Consider the following 25,287-nt stretch of genomic DNA (forward strand, 5'->3'; position numbering starts at 1 on the left):
AGGAAGGGGCCGGCTCAGTGCACATCTCCAAGCTCACATGTTGGGACTGCTCTGGTTTAGTATCCTTCATTTCTTGGGCTCTAGGCTTGGTCCAGGCCTCTGGACCTTGGCCAGGGTGTTCATTCCAGCACATCTCCTAACCTGTCCTCTCTAGACGTTTGGTGTCTAGGTTATTATAAAGCTCCTCATGTATTTCCTGAAGAGCTCCTTGGTCCCGATTTCGACTACCTGCTCTTCCCATCTATGTCTGTTGAGACTGCATTTGATTTCAGATCATGGAAAACCCAACTAGCTGCGGCATAGATATGAAGAGGTTTCTGTGTCTCACATAATAAGACGTCTGGAGGGCAGCAGGTCCCCAGGGTCATCAGCGCTCTTCTGTCTTTATCTGCTGCCATCCTGAATGGTTGGATTGTTGCTTCATGGTGACAAGATGGCTGTGGCACTTCCAAGCATCACATCTGCTTTCAGAGCAAGAAGAAAGTAGCAAAGCAAAGTGGCCAAAAGGGCCCTGAAACCAAATGTGTTTCCTTTTTATTAGGAAAGCAAGAGTTTTCCGACAAGCCCTAGCTAGCTGACTCCCACTTACGTCTCACTGGTCAGAGCTGAGTCTCATGGCCGCCCTGGCTGCAAGCGGGAGGCTGGAACATGGAACATTTTGCTTTCCGACTCATTAGTCAGAGAAATCAAGGGAGAGGGGCATTGAGGATGGCTTTTGAGTAACCAGTCTGTGGTATCTGCCCTTCCATCTTTCCATCCATCCCCCAGGAGGCTTCTCAGCACTTCTCCTGGCCCTGCCCATGACTTTGGAGGCTGTCACAGGATGAGAACCTGGCCCAGCATCTCCCCAAGTGTCCACTTTTGAATGAATTCACAAAGCGACTGTCAAGTGCCTGCCAGTTGCTTGGCATAAGGGTGCGTCTGTGGGGAAGAAAGTGGGCGTGGCCCTTCCCCTGTGGTGCTCAGCCTAGTGAGGAGAATACCCAGGCCTAGTGCTCTTTGCTCTTCTTAGAGCTGGTAATGCAAGACCTTTCCCGCTGATCTTGTTAGGACAGTTTTGCAAGTTGCTACCGCCCTGCGAAGATCCTCAGAGCCTAACGCCAGACTTCATGGCAGCCTCCCAAATCAAGGTTTTCAGTGCGCCCATCAACATTATTCTGGAAGAATCTTCCAGCCAAGTCTTGCTGCACTCTGGATCCTGTACATGTGTGAGCCCCAAGAGCTTCCACTCCCACCCCATGAGGAAGGGGGCCCTGCTGGGGGTGGGCTTTGCCAGGCTGCTCAGCCTGCTCCCGAGACGACCATAATTAAAATGGGTTCCATTTGACTAAACTGACTCAGGCTCTTGGAAAGCTTTCAAAGCTGACAACTCCTTATGTCTGCCTGGAACAGCCTGGGAGTGTGCCAGGGCAGTGCTCGGGGAGGACTGCTGATTTGGAAGGGTTAACCCTGATGAGAGGCTGACAGCCATTCCTGGTGGTGGGTTTTTACCTCTGGCCTCTGCTCTGAGGACCATCTGTAGGCCTGTAGTCAGGCACCCAACTCTGGACAGGACCAGCCTGTTCGTTGCCCCCCAGGGGAGTCTGTGCTTCCAACCATCAGTCATGGGCTCAGGGGACAGGGGGCTTGGAGTTGGGAGAGCACTTGCTCCCATTTCGCAGATGAGGAAACTGAGGCCCAGAGAACAAAGGTCTTGCTCAAAGCCTCACAGAGATGATCTGATTTTCAACATTTCTTCTTTAAAAGCACCTGGGCCCACACCCAGCAGTCTCTTTTGCTGCAATGTTGACATGGGGGCTGTCCCCAGCAGATGGCCTGGGTGTCTCATGAGCCAATGCCACCAAGCAGGATATGAATGTGCTTCCTGCGGAGACATCAGGCAAGAGCACGGCTCTGGGCCCTGCTTTGTGGTATTGCTTTTTGCATGCCGCTGAGTCCCCTCCTGCCTCCCCGCCCCTGCCTGCTCCCACACTAGAAGTAAGGTGAGGGGCTTGGCCTGGCTCATTCTAGCCCCCCTAAGGCGACTCTCGGTTTTCAGACGTGACAGCGCCCTTAGTGGATGAGGGAGCCCCCGGCGAGCAGGCAGCCGCTCAGCCCCACACGGAGATCCCAGAAGGAGCCACAGGTGAGGGTCACTCCCATGGCGGGGTGGAAGAGACCCTTGCCGGGTGCCCGGCTGCCCTACGTGGAGGAGTGGGTGTGAATAGGGGTGATGCTCTCCCCAAGCGAGGCAGCCACGTGGGTGGATGCTGGGTTCTGGGAATCTTTGGTCGTTCCGAGTTTGGTGCCTTGATGCCCTGTTGCTTCCATGGCTGCCTGCCAGCCTCTCGGAGGACAGAGGACCTTCTGGAATCCTTCCAGCTTCTCCTCTCCCGTCTCAGCTAGCATGTCAGCTCAGAGCTCTCTGCCGGGTCCTCTGAGGCAGGCCGGTGGCAGATTCTGCCTTCTTCACCCCCAAGCTCAGTCCCCTCTCCTGCTGGGACTCTGCCCAGTGACAGAGTCACCTCCTAGTGGGGTACCCCAGCATGTGGCAGGTCCAGATGACTAATCCACACCTTTGGAGGATCTTAATGGGACAACCCCTAAGGAGTTCAGCAATGTGATCTAGCATCCATTTCTAGGACCGTTGCTTCAAACATGTTTGCATAGAACAGGCATGACCAGACTGCCCTGTCAACACAGATGATGGGAGTAGCTCAGTCAGGGTACCGACCAGAAATAGTGGTGACCTCAGGGCCACCAGAGGCCCTCAGAGCTGCCCGTGCCCTTAGGAAGTGGCGAGCTCAGCCCAGAGAGCTTGCTTTCATCCCCTTCTCGTCCTCCTCTTTGGGCTTACATAAAGATTCAGCTGTTGGCGTGGTGATTTGGAGGGTGCTCAACAAGACAGGCAGAAGAGTTCTGGACAAGATTTCAGCAGCAATGGAGAGTGGGGGAAGCATCCCCAGACAGGAGTCTTCATTCCTTCCTAAAGATGGTGCTCACGGCAGCCATTTGGGAAACTGCAGCCTTTTTCCAGGGTGCCATTTGTGGAGAACACCCACGCAGAAGTCCAGCAGCAACCCCCCCACCGACTCATCAAAGTAGTTTCTGCTTTGTGAGTTGGTCTTTTGAAATGGAGAGAGGCGGGGCCTCATCCCGACAGTGAAGGTCGTTTGAAGGCTGTGGAATGACTCATGGGATGAGATCTTGGATAACCCAATTTTTGTCTCCCCCGTCCCAATACAGCTTACTCAGTGGGGGAGCCCTTCCTCTCCCAGGGTGAAAACTGTACCTGTTCTTGACTTCGTCATCACTTCTAGGTAACCAAAAGTACTGTAGTCTCTTCAGTCACAAAACGCAGTCTTCGAGTGCTGGGTAGCATGTCCAGTTCCTTGCAGTAGCCCAAGCTCATTCGGGGTTACAGCCCACCCCTCTGGAGCTGGGGAGGCAGGGGAGACCGGAGGCAGGAAAATTCGTCCTGGATTGGCACTACTGTGAGACAGCTTCACAACGCTCTGCCGTGTCTAAAGTTGACTCTTTCTCTCGTGGGCACCTGTTTGGAGCTCTTCAAGCCCCTCGATCCCAGTTATCCCCCCGCAGGTCCCTCCCTCTGCACTGGCTTCCAGCAGACACTTCACTCTCCTCGGCCCCTTGGAATCTGAAGATCCCCCTGTAGGCTTACTTGTGCTGAGGCTGGCTGGCTTCTGTTGGTGGCCTACCGGCCGTGGTCCAAGACATCTTCACACGACTGTTGCCCTGGGCCCGTATCGGGTCTGTGGGAGACACATGGGCATTCTTTGCCCAAGCAAACTTGGGGTGTGTAGACTGACCGCATGGGTTGCTGCCACACCCCTTCACTCTGCCCCTAAAGCAGGGCCAGCCCATCTCTCCTGGTTTTCCCAGGTGGGATTCTGACAGTAGTCTCGGCCATGTCGCTATCCACAGGGGACACACACCGAGTGTCTCCGAGTGGTGCCTTGAAACTCTTCCAATGGGACTGAGATGAGAGGTGGCCACGTAGCTGTCCTCCACACTCCAAGCCCCCCTCTCCACCCTCTACATCCTCAACGAGGTAGGGAGGTTTCAGAATTGGGGGACTTCTTTCCAGCTATCATCTTGGACAACGTGTACCCTAGTTTAGTCCTTGCTTTGGCGTGTCACAGTTGCTGTATCTTGGTGCACTGATGAAACTTCTCCTTTGAGGTCCATTTGGGGGTGCAGTATGGCCACCCCACTGCAGGAATCCCTGCCTTGCTGGGGTGGGAGCCCCTGCTTCTGGGGGCTTCAGGGATAGAGAGAGGCCATGTAGTAACCTGATAGCCCACCCACAGTCATACACCTGCCCTGCCCCCTTTGGCTTCTCTGAGCACCCCCCCTTGCTGGGAACTGGGGAGGAGGCATCGGAGTTATCAGCAGCCTTCGATTTCTGACACGTGCCAGGGCCAAGATATTCAACCCTGCACTGGCCTGTGAGTGCGGTGACTTCCCAGCACTCTAGCAATGGTGACATCCCCACGTGTCCCCTCCTGTTCTCGGTCTCCAGGACTCTGTGCCACTCAGCTGGACTTGCTGTCACTCCAAGCCTTTCTACCACAGCCTCGTCAGAAACTCAGACCAAATCTGTGCTTGGAGCTGCGTCTCTTGGACAGTTGGCTGTTGTCAAATGACACGGACCTATCACCATTGGACCTCGCGGGTGGCACAGTGTCAGCTGGTGGGGGCCCAGAGGGTGGTCATGTTTATGATCCGGCCAATGGGGAGCCCGCTGCCGGCCCCCTCTTACCCTCACTGCAGCTGTTCTGGGACAGCGCACAGGCTAGGTGTTTATAAGGCCACTGTGCAGCTGTCCAGCGACCCCGAGAATCTTTCTTTTCCCTCATCCACGCTCTCCATGGGGGGCCCGTGCTGGTCACTTGGCATTTCTGTTGTAGGTGTAAAATCTCAAACATCGCAGGACTGGGAGAAAAGACTGGTGGCCCAGCCAGCGACTTGTAGGCATTTCTTCGGGGTGGTGGCTTCTCTGTCACTGTCCATCGGGGCAAGATGGTTCTTCTGGGGTCATGAGACAAGCGTGCATCAACGAGTGGCCAACTTGCTTTATAGACTCTTTCTTCTGGACAGCTGTATCCATTGTCCGGAGCAATGTCCTGGTTCTTCATGGTGCAGAAATTGGCGTTGCAGTAAAGCTTACTGATTTCGGTGCTGTTGAAGATGTGGTCTTCTTCATTTGGGGTGACCTGTGGCTCCCTGAGCAGGAGCCCAAGACGCCCTAGAAGTTGATCACTGGCACCGCTGCCTTCCCTCTAACCAGGTGACACCTACTCCTAGCACGTGGTTAGAGGGGTTTGCCCAGTAGTTTGGAGACAAGAAACCGAACAGCTTTGAAGCACCTCCCATACTCCCGGCACTTAGCTAAACACATTCACACAAATTCTCATATTAACCATCACTACCGTTATACGAGACAAGCCAGCATCACCACCTGGGGGTCTAGATGAGCAAACAGGCTCAGAGAGGTTAAGTAAATGGTGGTGCCTGGTTGTGAACCCCAGCCTGACTCAACAGCCCTAGACAACTAGTGTCTCCTTGTACCCTTGGTGCCCCCAGAGCCCTGGCTGGGGCCGGGAGTGCACCTGCCACTCAGACATGGTTCCAGTGTCAGAGGCTGAGCAGCAAACTGCCTCTCTGACCTCACCCATCCTGCGTGTCTTTGTTGAGTGGGGCGCTCTGGACCCTGGGCCCACTGTGGAGAAGGTCTTTCCTACAAGTTCATGGTCACGTGGAAGGTATGTGGGTGTGGTGGGGTTCACTTAGTAACCTGCTTTCATCCACATCCCCAGCAATAATATTTGCAAAGAGCCAGAGGAGCAGCCCCTTGGTACTCGTAAGATGTGCCTTTCCTGAATATTCTTGGAAAAATACTGGAAAATGCAAAGAGCTTTGTTTCTGGCAAACAGTAACTGTCTTTGCTTATATCTTCTTCATTTGCTGACCATAAACCAGCTGAGGAAGCAGGCATTGGAGACACCCCCAACCTGGAAGACCAAGCTGCTGGACACGTGACTCAAGGTCAGTGGGCTAGAATTGCCAACCATGATCTGGGGGTTGGGAGGAGGGAGATGGAAACACTCAGAGGGGCTCTACCCTATAAAGAGAATTTGTACCTGGGCCCTAGTTCAGGGGATTTCTAGGAGTTGGCTCTCATCGAGGTTGGGCTAATTGGATATAGAAAGAGCTCTAATCCCTTTTTTTCCCCTACTTCCTAAGCTGTTTAGTGGGGAGTCATGAAAGAATGTCCCAACAGAAGCACAGAGATGCATGATAGGTGATTTCCTCTGCAGGCCGCTCTCTGGCCTGTCCCTGGAGCAGGATCTCAACCATATCCCCACCAAGCAAATTATTTTCAACTTTCTCCTGTGCAACCTTCAGACCTTATTTTGATACTCTTCTCAGGGACCCAAACTTCCGTGTTCAAGGAAACTAGCTTTCTGTAATCATTAAGCACAAGTGTTTTAAGAACTTAATTTTATAAATCCTAAAGATTCCTTATCTCAGGAAATGGAGACCTCTGATATAAATGGAGACCTCTAGGTTCATTTTCTATCACTCAGTGCATCAATGAACTTGAGAGTCTACTGTATCATGTGGGGGTTTCTAGATTGCCAAAGAGCTAGGAAGACCCTGTTCTTTTCTCCAGAAAGTGATGTGGGATTTGTCCAACATTTAGTGCTGCCGCTGGGGCCAGCTGGCTTTAGGAGGACTCTGGGCCCAAAGAAGTGTATTGCTGAGGGTATTTTGAAGCTTAACTACATGTGAGAGGGGTCAGTGCCCCGTAGCCGGCTAACGTTCTCAACTCACATGGCATGGAGAGGTGTGTTTTCATTCTTAAGCTTACAAAGAGCTTCAAAAAGTATTAGAAGAGATAATCAATGTAAGGGGGAACCCCAGCCTGTGCATTACATAATGAGAACTGCACCTCCTGTTTCTTTTAGGTCATGGTTTTCGACTTAGGTAAAATTAGAGGGTTTTATAACCTCTGGAAATGATCATTTATTTCCATAGAAGGAAGTGGATTTGGGTTTTTTCCTACAAATTTTTTTGAAGATTTTATTTATTTATTTGACAGACAGAGAGAGCACAAGCAGGGAGAGCGGCAGGCAGAGGGAGAGGGAGAGGGAGAACCAGGTCCCCCGCTGAGCAGGGAGCCCGATGCGGGGCTCGATCCCAGGACTCTGGGATCATGATCTGAGCCGAAGACAGACACTTAACCAGCCCCCCAGGCGCCCCTTTCTACACATTTTTACTGCAGGCTATGTCTTCATGCCCCTGTGACATATTCCATGCAATGAAAAGATCAGGCCAACATCTTTTGTGGGAACTTTATTTTTGTGCTCACTGAATTTTTCCATTTTTTCCATCAGTGGCCTAGAATCGTGTAGATATAAAGATGAACACCAGATTGACATTTGCCGTGGGAAGTGGGCACCAAATATGTGAAAACATCGAGGTTTCTACCTCCACTCCCAAGACCAACACCTCATGCCTTGATGGGGATTGCTGGTCCACACTGACAAGGCCACTTTGCTCTGGTGAACCTATGCGAGGCTCGGACACACTCATGATCCACAAACACATCTTATTTCCCAAAGGCCTGTTGTCTGTTTTCAGATTTAGGAAAAGCTGTGTAACAAAAGCCCCGTTACTAGATCTTCTTGCAGTTTCTGCGGCAGAAGGCAAACCTCTGGCAGCCTGTGTTCATGAAGTTCCCCTAAGGTAGACGAGGATGTTTCAGGATGGTGTGCAGTGAACTGAGTGTCAGGTGTGGGAAGGCCTTACCCATGTCCTGCTCACACCAGGGGTAGACCTTTCATCTGTGTCACGAGCACCAGGCCTCCTGAGGACAATGTGAGGGGACCGTTTATCCCGAGTCCAGAGGCCTTCACACATGTCGCCCAGATATCGCTTCCCTTGGACTGCCCCCCCACCCTCCCACCCCCAGATGATGGCCATGTTTATTACTTATGGAGCACTTCATAGTGTTCTAGGAACTGAGTAGACTCTTCTCCCAGCCTGGCTCCTTCCTCCAGAAGTATATGCATGATGTTAGGTTCAGTCAAACACGCACACACTGTACAATCAAATATTGGTGACTTTTTAAGGTGTGTTTACTATTTATGTTTGGGGCCTTTGTCTCTCTTTTCATGAGGGTCGTTTACGGTCTTACGGTATATCAGTATGGTCACATCCTGACCACGAGCAATTTCTAGGAAGCTCTGGGAGGAAAGCTTTTTCCAGAAGGCAGGGAGACCTGGCCTGTCAAGGAGGTGTAAAGACTAGCACCTACCGCACGCGGCCTCTGGTCTGTCAAGCTGGTTGGTTGATGAGGTGTCATGGTGTTGAGGCAACTGCTCAGATTGTCTCTTGTTCGGGCTGTTGGCCCCAGTAAGGTGCCCGTAGACCCTGCAGAAAGCAGAAAAGAGCGTATCTTCCTGATACCAGTTCACCCATGCAAGATTCCTTTATTGATCATCGCTGGGGGGCAGGCACTGTGACTGATGCTAGGAACACGAAATGAGGGAGATGGTGAGCTCGAGGCCCTGGCATAATCGTGGGGGTGGAGGTGAGCTGTGACTGGCTTCTTGGTAGTGAGCCTGCCGGCGTCTGCACGGACTCCGCCTGGGTGGGGAGAGAGGGTGGTCACGTGAGAGGTATGTCCATGGCCACACGACTGTGTGCACACGTGCATTTCCCACCTCCTTCCCCTCAGCTCCTCCAGTACCCTGAATCTTTGGGGTCCTAGGGTGGAGTTGTGTAGGTTGTTCTGCAGGGACTAGATGCGAGGTGTGAAGGTTGGGAATTAAAAAAAAACCCAAAGGGTGTTGGTTAGGAGTACCAGAGAGCGTGACTCTCCTGTCCTTAATACACGGCCAGGTGCTTTAAGGAGGGCTCACGTGAACGCCGCACGAATGAGGCAGAAAGAATGAAGCGTGCCCTCCACCAACTGCTAGTTGTGGGATGGGCTGAAAACAGTGGTCTCGTTGGCAGGCGATGTCTTTGCCACGCAGAGTCCTTTCCCGCCACAGTGGCTGCCTGGCCTTATGCAAAAGGCCCATCCATGATCCATGACCCAGATAAATCTGAATCGCGCTTCTGTTTATAGGAACCTTGTGGCAGGTCTGTTAGTAAAGACTCGAGCCCTGGTGGTGATGAATTTAGGCATTTTCCAAATCGTAAGGCGGGGTTGGTTTATGGGCACCTGCTGGTTTCATTTTGCAGAAAGGGGAAACAGAGAGGGAGAGAAAATGGTATCCTCACTGCACCCAAGCCAGGTCCTAACTAGAGGCCAGAATCTTCAGGAAGCTCAGTGTCCCTGGAGAGAAGAAGAAGCTTCTGTAGCCTAGCAGATTCAGCACAAGGCAGCCCCAGAGCGGGGTTGGCAGCCCTGGAGGTGCTGACATGCTCTGAGCCCACCCAGAGCCCGTGAGAGGCAGAGGAATAATGCTGGCGCTGAACGGGGCCTTGGAGGTCAACAGGTCTGAGCACCCGTTTTACAGTTGAGGAAACTGAGGCCCAGAGAGGCGAGATGCCTGCCCACCCAGCGTCACCCAGTGAGTCGGTGTTAGGTAGACCAACAGAGCTTTCATTCTGAGCAACGGAAAGCAACAAGGATGAGCTCAGAGCACACGCTCCTTTTTCTTTGTTAGTTGGGCTTGTGGTGCTGTTTAAATGTCCTTTTCTTATTTCAAGAGTGCGTTCTCTCTCTTAAACAATTATCGCGTCCTTGCCAACCTTTTGCCACCTCTGCCTCTTCAAACCCAGAGGAGTTGAGCGTTCCAGGCCAGCAGAGGGAGGTACCTGAGAGGCCCCCGGTCAACAGGCTTAGCCCTCAGGATCAGCCTGAACACGGCAGAGAAGCTTCTGGGGTCTCTGTGCTGCCTCTGGGGGAGAAACGGCCAGAGGCCGCCGCACTGGTGGTCTCCTGCCATTCCCAGCATCACCCCATCTGCGAACCACCTTCTCCAACAGGAGGCCCTCAGGAGCCCCACCAGCAGTGGGGACCAAAACCAGGGGATGGGGTCAAGGGGGGTCTGGCCTTTCCAAAGCCCACCTCCCCTGGAAGTCTCCAGATGGAGCCTGGGAGTGTCAAGGCTGTCCAGGAGAGCCTACTCGGGGAGCCAGGGCACCATCGAGGTGAGGCCACCGACCCGGGCACCCTGGGTCTGACAGGCCAGCATGGGTCCTACACGCCGGGGGCTCCCATCGAGGCTGACGGCCCCAGGGAGGCCACACGCCAGCCTGCGGGGACAGAACCTGAGGACACAGAGGGCAGTCGCCATGGCTTGGAGCCACTGGAGCACCAGCTTTTGGGAGACCTGCGCCAGGATTGGCCACCTCTGAAGGGGGACCGTGGCAAAGAGAGGCGGGGGAGCAAGGAAGTCGACGAAGACCGCGATGTGGACGAGTCCTTGCCCCAGGACTCCCCTCCCTCCCAGAGCTCCCCCACCCGAGGCGGGCCACCCCCCGCAACAGTTTCCAGAGGAACCACCGGCTTCCCCGGTTTCCCAGCTGAGGGTGCCATCCGCCTCCCTGTCGATTTCCTCTCCAACATCTCCACAGAGATCGAGGCCTCACAGCCCCAGGGGCCCAGCTCAGGGCTCTCGGTGGAAGGGCAGGACATGCCCCCCGAGTTCACCTTCCACGTGGAAATCAAAGCCAACGTGCAGAAGGAACAGGGACATTCAGAGCTGGATTTGGAAGGGGCTGCCCTCCCAGGGCCCCCTGGAGAGGAGCGAGAGTCCCAGGGCCCTTCTGAGGGAGAGGACACAAAAAAGACTGACCTTCCAGAACCTTCTGAAAAGCAGCCTGCCGCTGTTCTGCCAGGGAAGCCTGTCAGCCGGGTCCCTCAACTCAAAGGTCTGTGTCTTGAGCTCCTTGGCTCCTTCCCGGCGACCTCGTGTGGCATCCAGGCTGCGGGCACTGCCACTGAGCTTCTGGCCCCTCCTTGACTCCCGCTGCTTCCGAGGTTCCTAGGGAGGGTCACTAAACCCGCCCCCCGGGCACAGCCGCTCGCCCTCCCGCAGCCGCCTCCTGCCCCTCGGGCTTTGGTAGCACGCACTCCTCTCACGCTTGCCCGCCATGCTGCATGTGACCTCCAGCCCACCCAGTGCTTTCCACCCTGTCCACTTCTCTGGCCCCCCGAATGACCCACAATGGTCCATCAGCCCACAGGTGGCTGGTGTGCCACCCTCCGCAGAGCAAGTAACAGCTGGTCCACTGTGGAGGGCTGATTATGTGCCCTAAATTCATTGTCTAGAACCCTCCCAACACTTCCAAGAGGGCATAATTAGCCCCACTTTGCACATGAGGAAGTAGGCTCAGAGAGGTAACGTAACTCGCTGAAGTTCACCAAGTAGTAAGTGACAGAGCCGCGTTCAGAATCCAGGTGGGTCTGCTCTGAAAGTCATGCTCTTCCCTGTTCAGCACAGTACCTTCTAGAAGGTTCCGAAGTGTGCCCTCCGAGCCCAGAGACGCAGAGGGCATGAGCCTGTCTTCTGCTGCTCTTGTCAGTGGACAACACATCACATGTAGCAGGTGACACATACACGAGCATTTGGGGGTAGCCCAGAGCCCAAGCTGAGCCTTTGGCCCAACAGCCCCACCCCTACCCGCCCTGCCTTGTGGCAGGGGAGACAATGAGCACAAACAAAATGTTCCTGTCTGAATCTTCTCTTCCTCCCTTGGGGCAGCCTGGGAACCCCTGTGCTGAGGTTGCAGGGACCTCAGCCCCAGCCTGCTTCCAGCACAGCAGCCCTTCAGGAGCCGGAGAGGTGATAGGGGAGGTTCCCCTGTGTTGGCGTCTCTGTCAGGAAGACGAGGAGGCCAGTGGAGACCTCATGGTTACTAGTTGGGTGCATTCATACATTTAGGATATCTAGTGTGTTGGAATTATTCACAGGGCTCAGAAATCCATTACTTGAGCTGTCAATTGCAAACATCTGTTAGATTTTATTAGATTTTACTTGTCAAGAGAACTTTGAAATGTTGTACATAAAGGAACTTGTATTAAAATTTAAGACCCCCCAAAATTCCTATATTATCCTGTTTTAATATATCCTAAATTCCAAAATAGTAGGGGACAAATAAGTGTGACTTGGCAAATTATAATAGTGTTTCCTGAAACGGTGTTTTATTGAATACTGGCTATTGATAGATGTGTCCAGGGGAAAAGGAGCTCCGTGATCCAATAAGTTTGGAAAAAACAGGTGAAGCAAAGTTAAGCAAGGTTTGTTGCAGCAGGACTTGTCAGAGCCTTTAATATTCTACTGCACATTATGACCCTCTGAGAAAGACACAGAGTACGGATTTCCCAAATTTACCTGATCTGACCTGCTAACATCTCCTGGAAGAGGACTTGTGCAGTAGTACCCAATTTGGGAAATGTGGATCTAGCAGATGCTTCTGTTGTGACATGGATGGTGATATCAGGTTGATTTGGGCAAAAGCATGAATCAGTTCCACCTGGGGCTCTTATTAAAATGCATATTCGTAGGCCCCACCTTGAGCTTACCGAGTCTCACGTGGGCCCAGGAATCTGTGTTTTTTTTTTTTTTTTAAAGATTTTATTTATTTGACAGAGAGAGACACAGCGAGAGAGGGAACACAAGCAGGGGGAGTGGGAGAGGGAGAAGCAGGCTTCCCGCAGAGCAGGGAGCCCGATGCGGGGCTCGATCCCAGGACCCTGGGATCATGACCTGAGCCGAAGGCAGACGCTTAACGACTGAGCCACCCAGGCGCCCCAGGAATCTGTGTTTTATCAACCCGTCTCCTGCACAGTAATGTGTGACGGTCTCTGGGCTGGATCGTCAATCCGGGCCACTCTAGAAATCCAGTCTCCGGCAGCCAGTGGGAAGCTCCAGGAGGCCCCACTGACTTTTCAGCAGGGGGAATACGATATTGAAACCAAGGACGAAAATCTATCATCAATTTTCAGCAAAGAATGTCAACAAAAGGGAGGGATGAGTTAGAGAGGATGCTGGTAGACACGTGGTTTCACCAGGGGGCGTGGCTTTCTACACACAAAAGCCGCCTGTGGTTTGGTCCTAAACTCGAGACACCTGTAAAATGTTTGATGGTAACTAGTCTGTAACTAATTTGGGAAAACGGCAAGGATTAGTCCCCTTGGGAGGGCCCATAGGTGGTGAGAAGACCTTCCCGGCCGGGTCAGGGGTGGAGCGGGCTTGTCAGAGGGCAGGGCAGCTGGGGCTGGCGACCATAGCCCCCATTAGCAAGGGGCAAGCTCTGGGTGACAGCATGAGTCTGGGGGTCCCGCAGGGGGTCGGAGCATAGCTGAGCTGCCCCGTCTATGGCCCGAGGGCCTCCAAATGCCCTTCCTTGGAGTGGGGTCGGTCCCCACTGGGAGAGGCTGACCCTGGCAGAGACAGGGAAGGAGCCTATGAGAGATGGGGTCTGCACTATCTACCTTCCCTGATCGCCCCTGTCGCCCACGTGTGCCTGGAAGAGTTATCACCGCGCCCCCTCTGCATGTCCCCACCCTCAGCCAGCCTGCTGCCCCCTCTTGTCAGGGTGCACCAAGCAATGACCCCAGTGTGCTGTGTTGATACTAACAATGAGAGACAGATTCAAGGGGAAAGAAAATCCACTGGATTTCCACCCAGCCCAGCTGAACAGAACACATTGTACGGATCCCAAGAAATCAGCGCAACCGTATCCAGCTCTTTCCAGGAGCTCTGCAATCGGATGTAACATACATTCTCATTTTATATCTTATCAGCTCGCATGGTCAGTAAAGGCAAAGATGGGACTGGACCCGAGGACAAAAAAGCCAAGGTAAGCTGACAAAACTGCAAACCTCTGCCGACGTCAAGTTTATCAAGAAGCCATGCTTATCTGGATTTCTTTATGTAACATGTGGGGAACGTCTGTCACTGAAGGAGGATTGATATTTAAAAAGTGCTTTGTATTTTTATGCAAACAGTTAAAATTCCAGCATTTATCCACTTCGATGCTTATGCCAGGGAAGGGCGGTCAGCAGGTGAATGAATTCATGCTCCTAACTGCAATTCCGTTAGCATAGTTGAAATGAGGTGTTCATAGCAAACAAAGATACACTTGAATTTTCTGCAATAAAGTTTGAATTTTGCACATCTTACACTGCAGATCCAGGCTCAGTAAGCGTGTATGTACACACACATACTTAAGGTGTAGAGAAAATACCGTTTATTCAGGTGGCCGAGGGAGCATTGATCAAGGAAGTGACCTCTAACCTAAGGTGGAGGGTTCTGGATAAGCCCTAGAAGAGGGGATCTATGAGGCAGATGGGGAAGGAAATATAAAGGAGAGTTGCTGAGGCAGGGATGGGAACAGCATTCTGAGGAGTAGGAACAGCACAGCAAAGCCCAGAAGCATGGAGAGATGATGCGTGTTCTGAGAACTCTAGGCAGGTGGGTTGGTTGCTGCAGAGCTCTGAGTGGGGCTGACGTACGGTGGGATGTAAGCTGTGCAGTAGACGCCATCTTGAAATCTTGCCAAGGTGCCAGTTCGACTCAAACTTTAGTCAGACTTCAAAAACCAACCTGAGGACCAGTGAATGAAGCACCCGCTCCCACCGAAAGTGCATCCAGAACCATGCTGGTTTTCTCAGTGCTTCCTGTCAGCTGTAGTTTCCCCCCTTAATGACTTTCCATCCTGGAAAATTCCCCTGTAAATGCACAGTAGAGTTTCCCCAGGAAAATCCCACTGAGGCCCTAGATGAAGACCTGTTTTTTGTAAAGGCACCTAAAATTTCCAGTATAAATCCTGCCTGAAATATCTGGGTCTTCACCCGTCCCAGAGCCCTGGTGGGGTCCTCAGAGGCAGAGGGTAGCTCTAGGAGATGGGTAGCATGCGCTGTGCCTCCCTTCTAGGGGGTCAGGGTTTGCCATCACAACCCTGGTGAGGAGCTGAGGGTCCTGCGGGGACTTGGGGGGTTCTGCCCTAGAGGCACGAAGCCATAGCAAGAGCTGCTAGCCAGTCGGGATGCACGTCAGGGGAATCCCAGCCTCGTGCATGCATGCATTCCATTCATACATTCATTTGCACACATGGGAACAACATCCCTGCCCTGGACAGGGAGGGGTTGGATCTTGCACGAACCTGGGCCAGGTAGGGAGTGCCGCCGGCAGAAGGGGGCCTTGTGCAGCGGGGGAAGGAGGAGTACCCACCCCCAACTTTTCTTATCACCAGTTCCAGGACCTCAGCCTGTGTCTGTCCCCTCACACCTTGCCCCACCCCTTGGGCCCTCCTCCTCGCCAAGGCTGGCCGCACACAGGGCCTCTGCCATTTTGGTGGGGGATCCGAGGGCAACGAGGAAACAAAGCCCAGGTCCTTGTTTGGTAGCTCTGACTCCCTCTTGGAAACACCTCTGGACTAGGCCTCTCTGTTTTATGCCTGAAGGTGTGACCCCTCCTCCTCCTCCTCTTCCCAGCTCACCTCCTCCCCCAGGGCCGTGCTTCCTGGTCAAAGTCCCCCAGAGCCAGTTAGGACAAACCATGGGTGCTAACCACTGTCCATCAGTTTCCCTCTCCTCGAAGGGGCAGCTCCGTCTGTGAGGTCGTCCGGCCCCACGGCCTCTTGTTGGGTTAACTCACCCAGACTCTTTCCTTAGGTAGAATGTGTTCAAGAGTGAACATTGACCAGATTAGGATTTACCAGACAGTGTGAAAGTTAGTTTTGCTTGAGACTTTAATCAGAAAGTGTGTGTGTATGTGTGGCACGTGCACACGCGTGTGCACATGTAACCTGAGGTGTACGGCAGAATCTTTAAGACTTGGGATAGGCATAATCCTGATGCTAGCAAGTGTGATACTCTCAATGTGGCGGAAGAAGGCCTAGGGTTAGCAGGCCAGCATGAGCTCCTCACCTGGAATTTAGCGGAAAGTGGGGCCCTGCTGACCCATGACACATTGGGGATGACCCATGACACACTGGGCATGTTTTCTTGAAAAACATCTTAAGAGTCGTGCTTTGGCGATCTCCATGAACTCTTTGGGCGTGAAACACCTTTAAACCGGGGGTCTCCAAAGTGGCAGGGGTGCAGCACAAGAAGATCCAATGGGCTAAAGAACATTCTAGAACTTCTATCCATTTTTTTCCTCCTCTCTTTTAACAGTTCTATCAAACATAAGTTTTATAATGTACGTCATATGTTGGCATCATAGTATATGTATTTAACTGATAACTACAAGGATGTTAGGGTGTGTGGCCACTTTCGGTCCTTAGGGGATAAGAAGGACGGATAAGGGTACACAATCCAGACAGTCTGGAGATCACTGCTTTAAACCATTGCCTGCCTTGTTTATTTTTAGTTACTCTCCTTTTTCAGTTTGTTCCCCTCCCCCATGTGCTGACTTTTATTTTGATTTTATTTATGTTTATGTTTAAGACATCCACACCTTCCTCTGCTAAAACCCTGAAAACTAGGCCTTGCCTTAGCCCCAAACGCCCCACTCCTGGTAGCTCAGACCCTTTGATCAAACCCTCCAGCCCTGCCGTGTGCCCAGAGTCATCTTCCTCTCCTAAACACGTCTCTTCTGTCACACCCCGAACTGGCAGTTCTGGAGCAAAGGAAATGAAAGTCAAGGTAAGGAAACCACCTTTGAAAAGAATCAGGCTACTCTAGTACGGTTTTCAAATGGATGCTGTTTTTAGCCACAAAGACCTTCCTTCAGAGAAACTCTTACCTAGAAGCACCACGTAGAACAGTGAAAATTCTGGTTGAACTGGGACAAGGGGGGCGTGGCACTGTTTTTCTCAGCGCCGCCCCCCCCCCACCCCCGTTCGTTGTTTGTCCCTTACAGCACCCAAGGGGGCCCTGGTTTCCTGGTTTGAAAATCACCGCCCTAACTGGGAGTGCTTCCAGATCGCCCCCTTGTGGGTTAGATGCAGCACCACGCCCAGAGCCAGTCCCGCAAGGGCACCCTCCCCCCCCACTCCCCTTGAACCATCCTATGATCTTTGGTGAATGTCAGTTTCTTTTTGAGTTTGTGTTATGTGTCAAGGTCAAACCCAATAACTGCCCCCAGTCAGCAGACGGCTTGCACACCAGCTCCCAGCTGTTGGCCAGCTTGCTAATTGGTGCTGGTGTTCACCCCGCCAAGGGCTCTTAGCCCTCTCAGGAGTCACCGAAGCCTAAGGATTGTTTGGGAGAGAACAGAAGAATGACCTAGCTCTGTTAGCACCCGCGGTCAGGTTCATCAGTGTCCCTGGGAGCCTCTGGTGAAACCAACCACCAGCAGTCAGGTGAATCCCTGTGGAGAGTCGGGAAATGGCTGTCCACACAGGAATGTCCTGCCCATCGATCGGCCCTGGGTGGATGATGAGCCTGATCGTCACTCTAAGCTCTGTTACCTTTTGATAAAACACAACAGCACAACTCATGCTGAGAACTCACGTAAACAGCTCCTCCAGGAGCCCACGGTGGTCGGGGAGCTTGGCGATTGGGTGGAGCTATGGGTTTGTGCGGCCGGCAAACCCTTGAGATCGTGGAAGACGCTTGTTGCGTCTACCAGGCAAAGGGTCACCCCAATCTTAGCCTCGTTTTGAGTTAAGGAGGTTGAGTGGGGCTGGCATGGATTCTAGGTGAGAGTCACCTTTCCCGGTCGTAAAAACCACTGTACCGTGCTTCGGTTGACAGGGGGCGGATGGTAGAACCGGAACGAAGATCGCCACACCCCGGGGAGCGGCCCCTCCAGGCCAGAAAGGCCAGGCCAATGCCACCAGGATTCCAGCGAAAACCACGCCCTCCCCAAAGACCCCGCCGGGCACCGGTAAGAAGAACGTTCTCTGGAATCCAGGTCAGGGGCGGCTGTCAGTAGGGGCAGTCCTCATCTTTGAGGGCCCCTGGCAGTTAATCACTGCCGTAGCTGACGAACACATGGACACCTGCAGCTCACTAAACACCTGAGCGCTCATTTTTGACAATTTTCCGAGATATTGAATCCCCACTTTTGAGCGATGACGAAATCAAGACCCTAAGAATGTGCAGGTAGAAGTCTGAGCAGCTCACTTCAAGCATGAAGAGCATGCAGCCACGTGACTAAGTGGCAGGAAAGGGGATGCTCTGAGTTTCTCTGACCCCAAGCCTCGGGGCCCCCGCATGGCGGCTCTGTGCCTCTGCAAAGAGAGCAGCAGCTGGGATGGGGTGACCTCACACCAGGTGTGGCCCCCGCTCAGCTGAACTTGTTGGAGTGGGCCCTTTGGCGGGCCCTGAGCGGCTCGGCTGAGCACCTGCACGCCACGCCTATATCCCAGCGCTCGTGTGAGTAAAGCCCAGTTAGTTCTGAGTACCAGGCAGGCTTCCGTGGAGCGAATCTGCTCCCAGTGGTGCTATAAAGAATAGTTGCCCTCTTTGGGGATGGGAGACAGCCAGGCTGAGCTCCTCTCTCCCACCCCCACCCCCGCCCCAGGGGCCCTGTCCTGGGCGACCAGGTTTGGCTTCTGCACAACTCCGGGGGCATCTGGCCTGCCTTGGCTTTGGGGTGGTGCTCAGGGCCCCGTGGATCTTGTACAGGCCTCGAGAAGCCCGGACTGGTTCAGGGGTCTCTCTGCTGTGCGCTGACCCTGGGGTGGCAGCTCAGAGCCCTTTGTCTGCATGTTTTTGCGGTGATGTTTGCCTCCTTTGCCCTGGGGTGGTGCCTGCAAGGATGTTCTGCTCACGAATGCCCACTGGATGGTTTCTTCCTGTCTATAATTCATATGACATAAGGGTAATTCACAGAATTGTGATTGGATTTTGTACATGATTTTGATCCTGCTTTTCTTCACTTGGCATTAAGCCAGTTGACTCACACAACTCACATGGCTGGGAACGAGAATGCGCCTTTCTCTTTGGATCTTCCCTGCGTTTGGGTGGCAGCTTGCGGGTGGACAGACCTCGGTGGGCCGCCTTGACCTGTGTCCTGCCAGTGGGGACCCCTGCTCCCTGAACACACTCCCTGCCCAGCTCACCTCTGCCCTGTGGCCTGGCTGGTGCCTGCAGCATGAAGACTCACGGAGGCCCCGTTTAAGCTTGATTATAATGAGGCTTTCTGTGGATTTTTCTTTTTAAGCTACCAAGCAAGTGCAGAGAAAACCACCCCCTGCGGGGGCAAAATCCGAGCGAGGTAATTCGGGGGCTGCTTCGCCCAGCGGGGCACTCGCTGTGCGTGTGTGGCTGTTTGTTGGCCTAGGTTTGAGAGCAGAGACGACCTGCTTCTGAGGTGTGGGTTTCACACATCGAACCTGAACGCAGAACCGTTCGAATTCCTGCTCCTCTTTCTGTGGCTCATGCAGATGCATCTGTCTGATGGACCTTTCGATTCCCGCGTGTTCTCATGAACCTCAGCCGAGACTCTGGGGGCAGGAAGCATGAGTCTCCAGCTGTTTGTGGGTGCTGGAGGCTCGGCCCAAGGTGGAGGTGTGAAATTCCCGCTGACATTTATTAAACACACACCCTGTGAGCACTCACCCCTGCACCGGACACTTGCCCTGGTGCTACATCCAGCCTTTAAATCAGCCCCATGGGCTGTGGCCGCTCTCCCCACTTTCCAGATGAGGACACAGGCTTAGGAGGTTGAATGGCTTGCCCAAGGTCAGTCTGCAATTAAGTGGCGCAGAAAGGACTTGTAGCCACCCCCAAGTCCAGTGGTCAGCCTGTGTGCCTGGAGGCAGGAGCAGGGGGACGGGGGGCTGAGCCTGGCGCGGAGGCCCCATCTGTTGCTTCCCGATGTGGAAAAAGCGGAAAAGCTTCGTTTGTTCTGTTGCCCCAGAGCTTGACGACCTTAGGAACGTCCAACAGACATGGAAATTCAAACTCTAAAAATGGCGGGGCTTCTTCTGCCTCTTGACTAGAGAAGTCGCTTTTTCACTGCTGCCCAGTGCTTCCAGGCAAGAGCCACCTTCTCCAGGGTGGGGCCTGCAGGTCCTGGTTTGGTATAGATGGTTCCTGGGGCAGGGACCAGGGTATCTGGGAAGCTTGGAGGTACCAATAGAGCTCAGTCACCCTCAGAGCCGAGGGGAGCCGGGCCCTCACCCAGGCACAGCATCCAACCCCATGGCTCTGAGACTCAGGTGTGCTCAAGAATCCCCAGGGAACTTGGGAGGAACCAGCAGGACAGGCCCCAGCCCAGGGGGTTCTGTCATTCCAGGTCTGGACGGGCCCGGGAATCTGCATCTTACAGGTCCCACGCCTGACCCAAGGCTCTGGAGATGCTGACGCAGGGGTCCCTGGGCCACACTTGGAGAAACACTGCTTCATGGGGCTCATGGAATAGTAACTGGAGTGTGCGGGGGTCTGGGAAGTGCAGGACGGAAGCAGGCTGGGGAGCCAGGACTGAGTCCGTTGGGGAAAGAGCAGCCCCAGCAGCCTTCCTGGCAGTTGGGAAAGGTGCTCGGACAGCCATACATCGGCGTAGGGGGAAGGGAGTTCTTGGAGAGCACAGGACAGGGCGGCACAAGGGGGCATGGCTCATCTGGAGAGCTAGGGACGGGTGCACACAGAGCAGGCATCCCGTTCTAGAGCCCACATGCCACAGAGAGGTTGGGGAGGCTGTGCAGGGGCCTGCGGGGAAAGGGGCCTGGAACTTGCTGAAGAGCTTAAAATTCACCCAGTGAGTAAAGGGTCTAATAGATCCAGACAAGGGTGGCCCCTGGTCCTGTCACCGTGTCACCCTTATTCAGGGAAAAACCACATAGGATGGCACTAGAGTCTTTCAGAGCACATCCATGCGCATCCGTGCCTGGCCTCCCTCCCTGCGGGCACTGTCGTTATTCCCATGTTCCAGTTGAGGCCCGTAAGCTCTGAGAGGGAAGGTGACTTGTCTGAGACCACACAGCTAGCTGGACCTAGTCTCTTGACCCTGGGGCCGTGGGGCAGAGTTGTCCCCTCGAGAAAGGGTACCAGGTGGTCCTTGGTGACCGCTCTGTTTCCTCCCTGGGAAACAGGGAGTCTCTGTCCCTACGTGACCAGGCCTGGAAGAAAAGACATGTCTCTAGAAATGAGGTCAAGGGCAGCCTCCTGCTGGTTTAGCGGAGCCTCCGACCTGGTTCCCGCCTGCCTCACCAGCCCTGCGTCTGGGAGTGGGCCTTCGGGACAGGCAGCCCCTGGGACCTTTTCTGGCTCCCACCCACCCCAAGCACTGGCCTCACTGCCTCCTGTCTCTGCAGGTGAATCTGGGAAATCTGGGGATCGCAGTGGCTACAGCAGCCCTGGCTCCCCGGGCACTCCTGGCAGCCGCTCCCGCACCCCGTCACTGCCAACTCCGCCCACTCGGGAGCCCAAGAAGGTGGCGGTAGTCCGCACCCCACCCAAGTCGCCGTCTTCAGCCAAGAGCCGCCTGCAGACCGCCCCCGTCCCCATGCCAGACCTGAAGAATGTCAGATCCAAGATCGGCTCCACCGAAAACCTGAAGCACCAGCCAGGAGGCGGGAAGGTAAGGGCGCACGGGCGGGGACTGGCCCCAGGACGCCAGGAGAAGGAGTGTGGGTCCCCCCACCCCTGAGGCAGAGGTGGGAGAGTGACCCTGCCCCCACGCCTCCCCTCTCACCCTGGTCCCTCCCGGATCTCTTCAAGGAAAGGCAGCTCTGGTTCAGTTCTGTGTTGGGGTCACTACCACGCGGTGAGTGCCCTGCTCAGGGGAGAGAAAGTACTGGTTCTTTCCTTCCCTGTTTGAGCCCCTGCTGAACAGGCAGTCCCTGAGATTATGAGGTTGGCTGTATGACCTGGGGGCACCCGCAGGGGTTCCCCAACCTGTCTTGTGTTTAGAAACGACCAATCTGTAGGTGAGTGTCTCTGGCGTTCGTTGGACACCAAACCTAACCTCTATGTTAGGTTACTCTAAAATCCTCAGTTCTGGGGGAATTTGGGGTACCCTTCTGAACAACTGGTTCTTTGGGGCAAGTGGGCGCTCATGAGATCTTTGGGTTTCCTAAAGGTGGAGAAATGTGAGCTTCCAAAGGCCTAAAGTGGTGGGAGGTGGGGACTGACCTGGACCCCCTCCTCCTCCTCTCGTCCCCTGTCCCCCGTTGTATGAGTTTCCCAAGGCTGACATACAAAAGACCACAGACCGGGCAGCTTATATAACAGAAATGTGTTTCCTCACTGTTCTGGAGGCCAGAAGTCCAAGATCAAGGTATCAGCAGGGCTGTTTTTTTTGAGGTCCCTCCGCGTGGCGTGTAGATGGCGGCCTTCTTGTGTCCTATTGTGGTCTTTTCTCTGGGTGCCTCTCTGTCCCAGTCTCTCCTTCCTCGAAGGACACCTGTTATACTGGATGGAGGCCCAATTCTTGAAAGACCCTATCTCCAAATATGGTCCCATTCCGAGGCACAGGGAGTTAATACATCAGCATATGAATTTGGGGGGACACAGTGCAGCCCCTAACAGCCTACCCCCCCAGTACCAGGGGGTGGGGTGGAGAAGGGAGAAGAGGTGGCTTGTATGGAGTACAGAGGACCAAGGCTCTGTTGTTAGGAGCACAGATGTGTTGGGCCTCCCCAGCTTGGGCCGTTTGGGGGGCCGTGAACCTCCTGCTGTGCTGGGAGGATGTTACAGCACCCAGAGCCAGCATTTCCCTTTAATCAGTCAGAACCACTCGTCTCCGCCCACAGCGGGGGACCTTGGCACTATTGATGTCACTCTTGGCAGGAGCCTGGGTCTCCATGAAGGGAGGGCGTCTCAGGGCTTTCTGTCCACGTTGGTGCCTTAACCGAAACTCTGTGCTTTGCTCCCCGCGGAGCCTCAGGGCCTCCCCCTGGCCTTTCCCATCCTTGGGGCCTGAAGAGTCCTGCCCAGTTGGGAGGTCTGGGTGCCTCCCAGGGTAGAGCCCTGGGGCTCACGGCCACTGGTCTGTGGTCCACAGGGTTGGCTCTGGGCCCTTGTTTATTTTTCTGTGGTGTTTGCCTGGCTGCTCCTTGTAAAGATCCTGTGTCCTTCCAGAAGGGGCTCTGGGGCCGCTGGGGTGTTGGCTGAAAGTTGACCCCTCTGCAGAGCTTTGTGGGCAGAGGGTTGCCAAGGTGGTGGGATGTTCCCCCCGGCGTCCGCACACCTCCCTCAGCGCCGTGAGCGTCCCGTGTGTGCCCTGTTTTCATAGCATAGTGGGACCATTTGCCCCTCGTGTGGAAAAAGGGCAAACAAAACCCCACCAAGCCAGCTCTACACCTACAATACGGTTGTGGGACTGTGACCAGTGTCTCAGGACAAGTCATGACTGCAAGAGGCACACTCCCCATCAGCATCCCCAGCCTGTGGGCTGTCACATACCAGCAAACACCCACCTCTTCCTTCTGGCCCCGGCCGTACCCCCCGGCCGCCCTGAGTTCCTCCGAGGTTAGCTCGGAAAGTGTGGGCACGCCTGGCCCATCCAGCAGTTCTCCAGAGACCCCAGTGCCGGGGCTGAACATTTCCCACTGAGGACCCTTCTGGGGCCAGGACCTGCCCCTCACACCCAGGGCTGCCCTGTCTGTGGGGGAGCAGGAGTCCGGTGGATGGGGGCCAGTGACCTGAGGCTCCGAGTGGCCCACTCCCCCCGCTCCCATGACCTTACCATGCTGGTTGTGGAACCATGTCCTCATTTACTGAAGGATTAAAGGGGAGAGGGCGACTTTATTTGAGACTATGTATGAGAAGAGGCAGGGAAGTGGCCAAGGGAGGAGTAAGTTTCCCTTAAATCCCATGGAAAACCTAGAAAATTGTCGGAAACCTCAGCCATAACAAAGAGGAACACTAATCTCCAGGGAAAAAGAAGAGCCAAGAAACAGGAAAGAAGGCACATGGGATCCGTGGAGAAGGCCTTCAGAATGCCTGGACTAAAGGCTTCCTGAGGCCTCCTTGAGATTGCTGGGGCCCCATGGCCTCCCGTAGGGCCCGACAGACTGTAAGTGCTCAGTCGGTGCTTATCTCAGCTGCAAAAGGGACGGCGCTGTGAGTCTGAAGAATACCACGACCCCTTGAATAGCAGGTCCCACTGAAGAAGGAGAAGCAAGAGTGTCCAGTTTGAAAAACCTACAGAGACTGAAGACACAGAGGATCAATGTAAATCAGTGGCCGGGAAAAAAGTGTAAAACATCTGTGTTCTGCTTTGTACTTTGTTTTCATGATGTGCTACTATGAGCAGGTATTGCTTGAAGATTCCAGAACGGAATTATTTTTAAAGGAAAATGCAGATAGTCACTTGGCCACTTGGCCAGAACCAGCTGAATCCACCAAAGGTTGGGGGAGAAAGCAAGGTAGGCCAGCATGTGGACACGTATGCCTGTTCCGGGGGACAGCGGCTCTCCTACCTGACGGCAAGAGAATCACCTGGGGGGTAGGGGGGGGAGATTCTTTTAAAAATCCTAGTGCCAGAACCTTCCCCAGGCCCATTAGAATCTTCCAGGGAGCCTCCCAAGGTGTTCTCAATGTGCAGTCCCCGCTGAGACCCAGATTCTCACCTGCCGGCTCTGGCCTCGACCCCAGTAGGGTCTCCTGTGCACCCTGGATCTGAGGACTGATTTTCCTCTTTCAGGCTTGACCCTGTCCGTTCTCAGATCCCATGCACCTGCCTCCTCCTCAGTCAGCTTATTCCCAGCCCAGGCCCAGCCCCTGTGTCCTGCAGCCCGGCTCTGACTTTGTCCCAGCCCTATTCTTGGGTGGGGAGGTGTTCCTACAAGAAGAACCAGCATTACAAACACATTTAAAAAAATAAACTACCCACTGCAGGTGTAAGTGACATGAAATTGACATCCTTTCATCCCACAGCAGCTGCAAATCAATACAGTCCCTTTGGACATAATGAAGGAATGTCCATAGTTTTCACAACTTCATTCTGCCAAACCAGTGATCTGTCAAAGGGTCTCTTGTCTCCTTCCTCTCAACTCAGCTGAAGGTCACCTCGAGATCTTTGGGTCCCCTCACACAGAACAAGAGAAGTGTTTTGTACTCTAAAATTGGGGAAAGGAAGAAAATCCAACTCAGAAAAAGCTTTAAGCACAGAAGTGTGCATTGAGCTTTATTTAGAATTGCAAAGCAAAACAATTTAAAGGCCTGACAATAGAGAGGTAATTAATGGTGATGCCATACTATAAAATATTATGTAGCCACTAAAAATATCTTAAAAATTTTTATAAATATAAACATTTATAAATGTTATACTATGAAGTTAAAAATAATAGTGTAGGGGAGCGTCTGGGTGGCTCAGTCTGTTAAGCATCTGTCTTCGGCTTAGGTCATGATCCCAGGGTCCTGGGATCGAGTCCCACATCGGGCTCCTTGCTCGGCGAGGAATCTGCTTCTCCCTC

General features: G+C 53.7%; 1 protein-coding gene across 10 annotated transcripts in view; it reads left to right on the forward strand.

Annotated features, from left to right (window-relative positions):
* MAPT (microtubule associated protein tau) overlaps positions 1 to 25,287 on the forward strand; it is a 94,550-nt gene that overhangs the window by 54,132 nt on the left and 15,131 nt on the right. For 4 of the 10 annotated variants that reach the window (XM_036103114.2, XM_036103116.2, XM_036103118.2 and 1 more), the window contains 4 exons: positions 5,983 to 6,048; positions 13,772 to 13,827; positions 17,672 to 17,804; positions 21,181 to 21,446. In XM_036103114.2, coding sequence (XP_035959007.1) covers positions 5,983 to 6,048; positions 13,772 to 13,827; positions 17,672 to 17,804; positions 21,181 to 21,446 — 521 coding nt within the window. Of the gene's footprint in view, positions 1 to 2,038; positions 2,126 to 5,982; positions 6,049 to 9,798; positions 10,894 to 13,771; positions 13,828 to 16,420; positions 16,619 to 17,671; positions 17,805 to 21,180; positions 21,447 to 25,287 lie in introns of all 10 variants that reach the window. The other 6 variants (XM_078065857.1, XM_078065859.1, XM_036103112.2 and 3 more) reach the window with 4 other exon arrangements.

The sequence above is a fragment of the Halichoerus grypus genome, chromosome 2, assembly GCF_964656455.1.
Source record: "Halichoerus grypus chromosome 2, mHalGry1.hap1.1, whole genome shotgun sequence".
NCBI lineage: Eukaryota > Metazoa > Chordata > Mammalia > Carnivora > Phocidae > Halichoerus > Halichoerus grypus.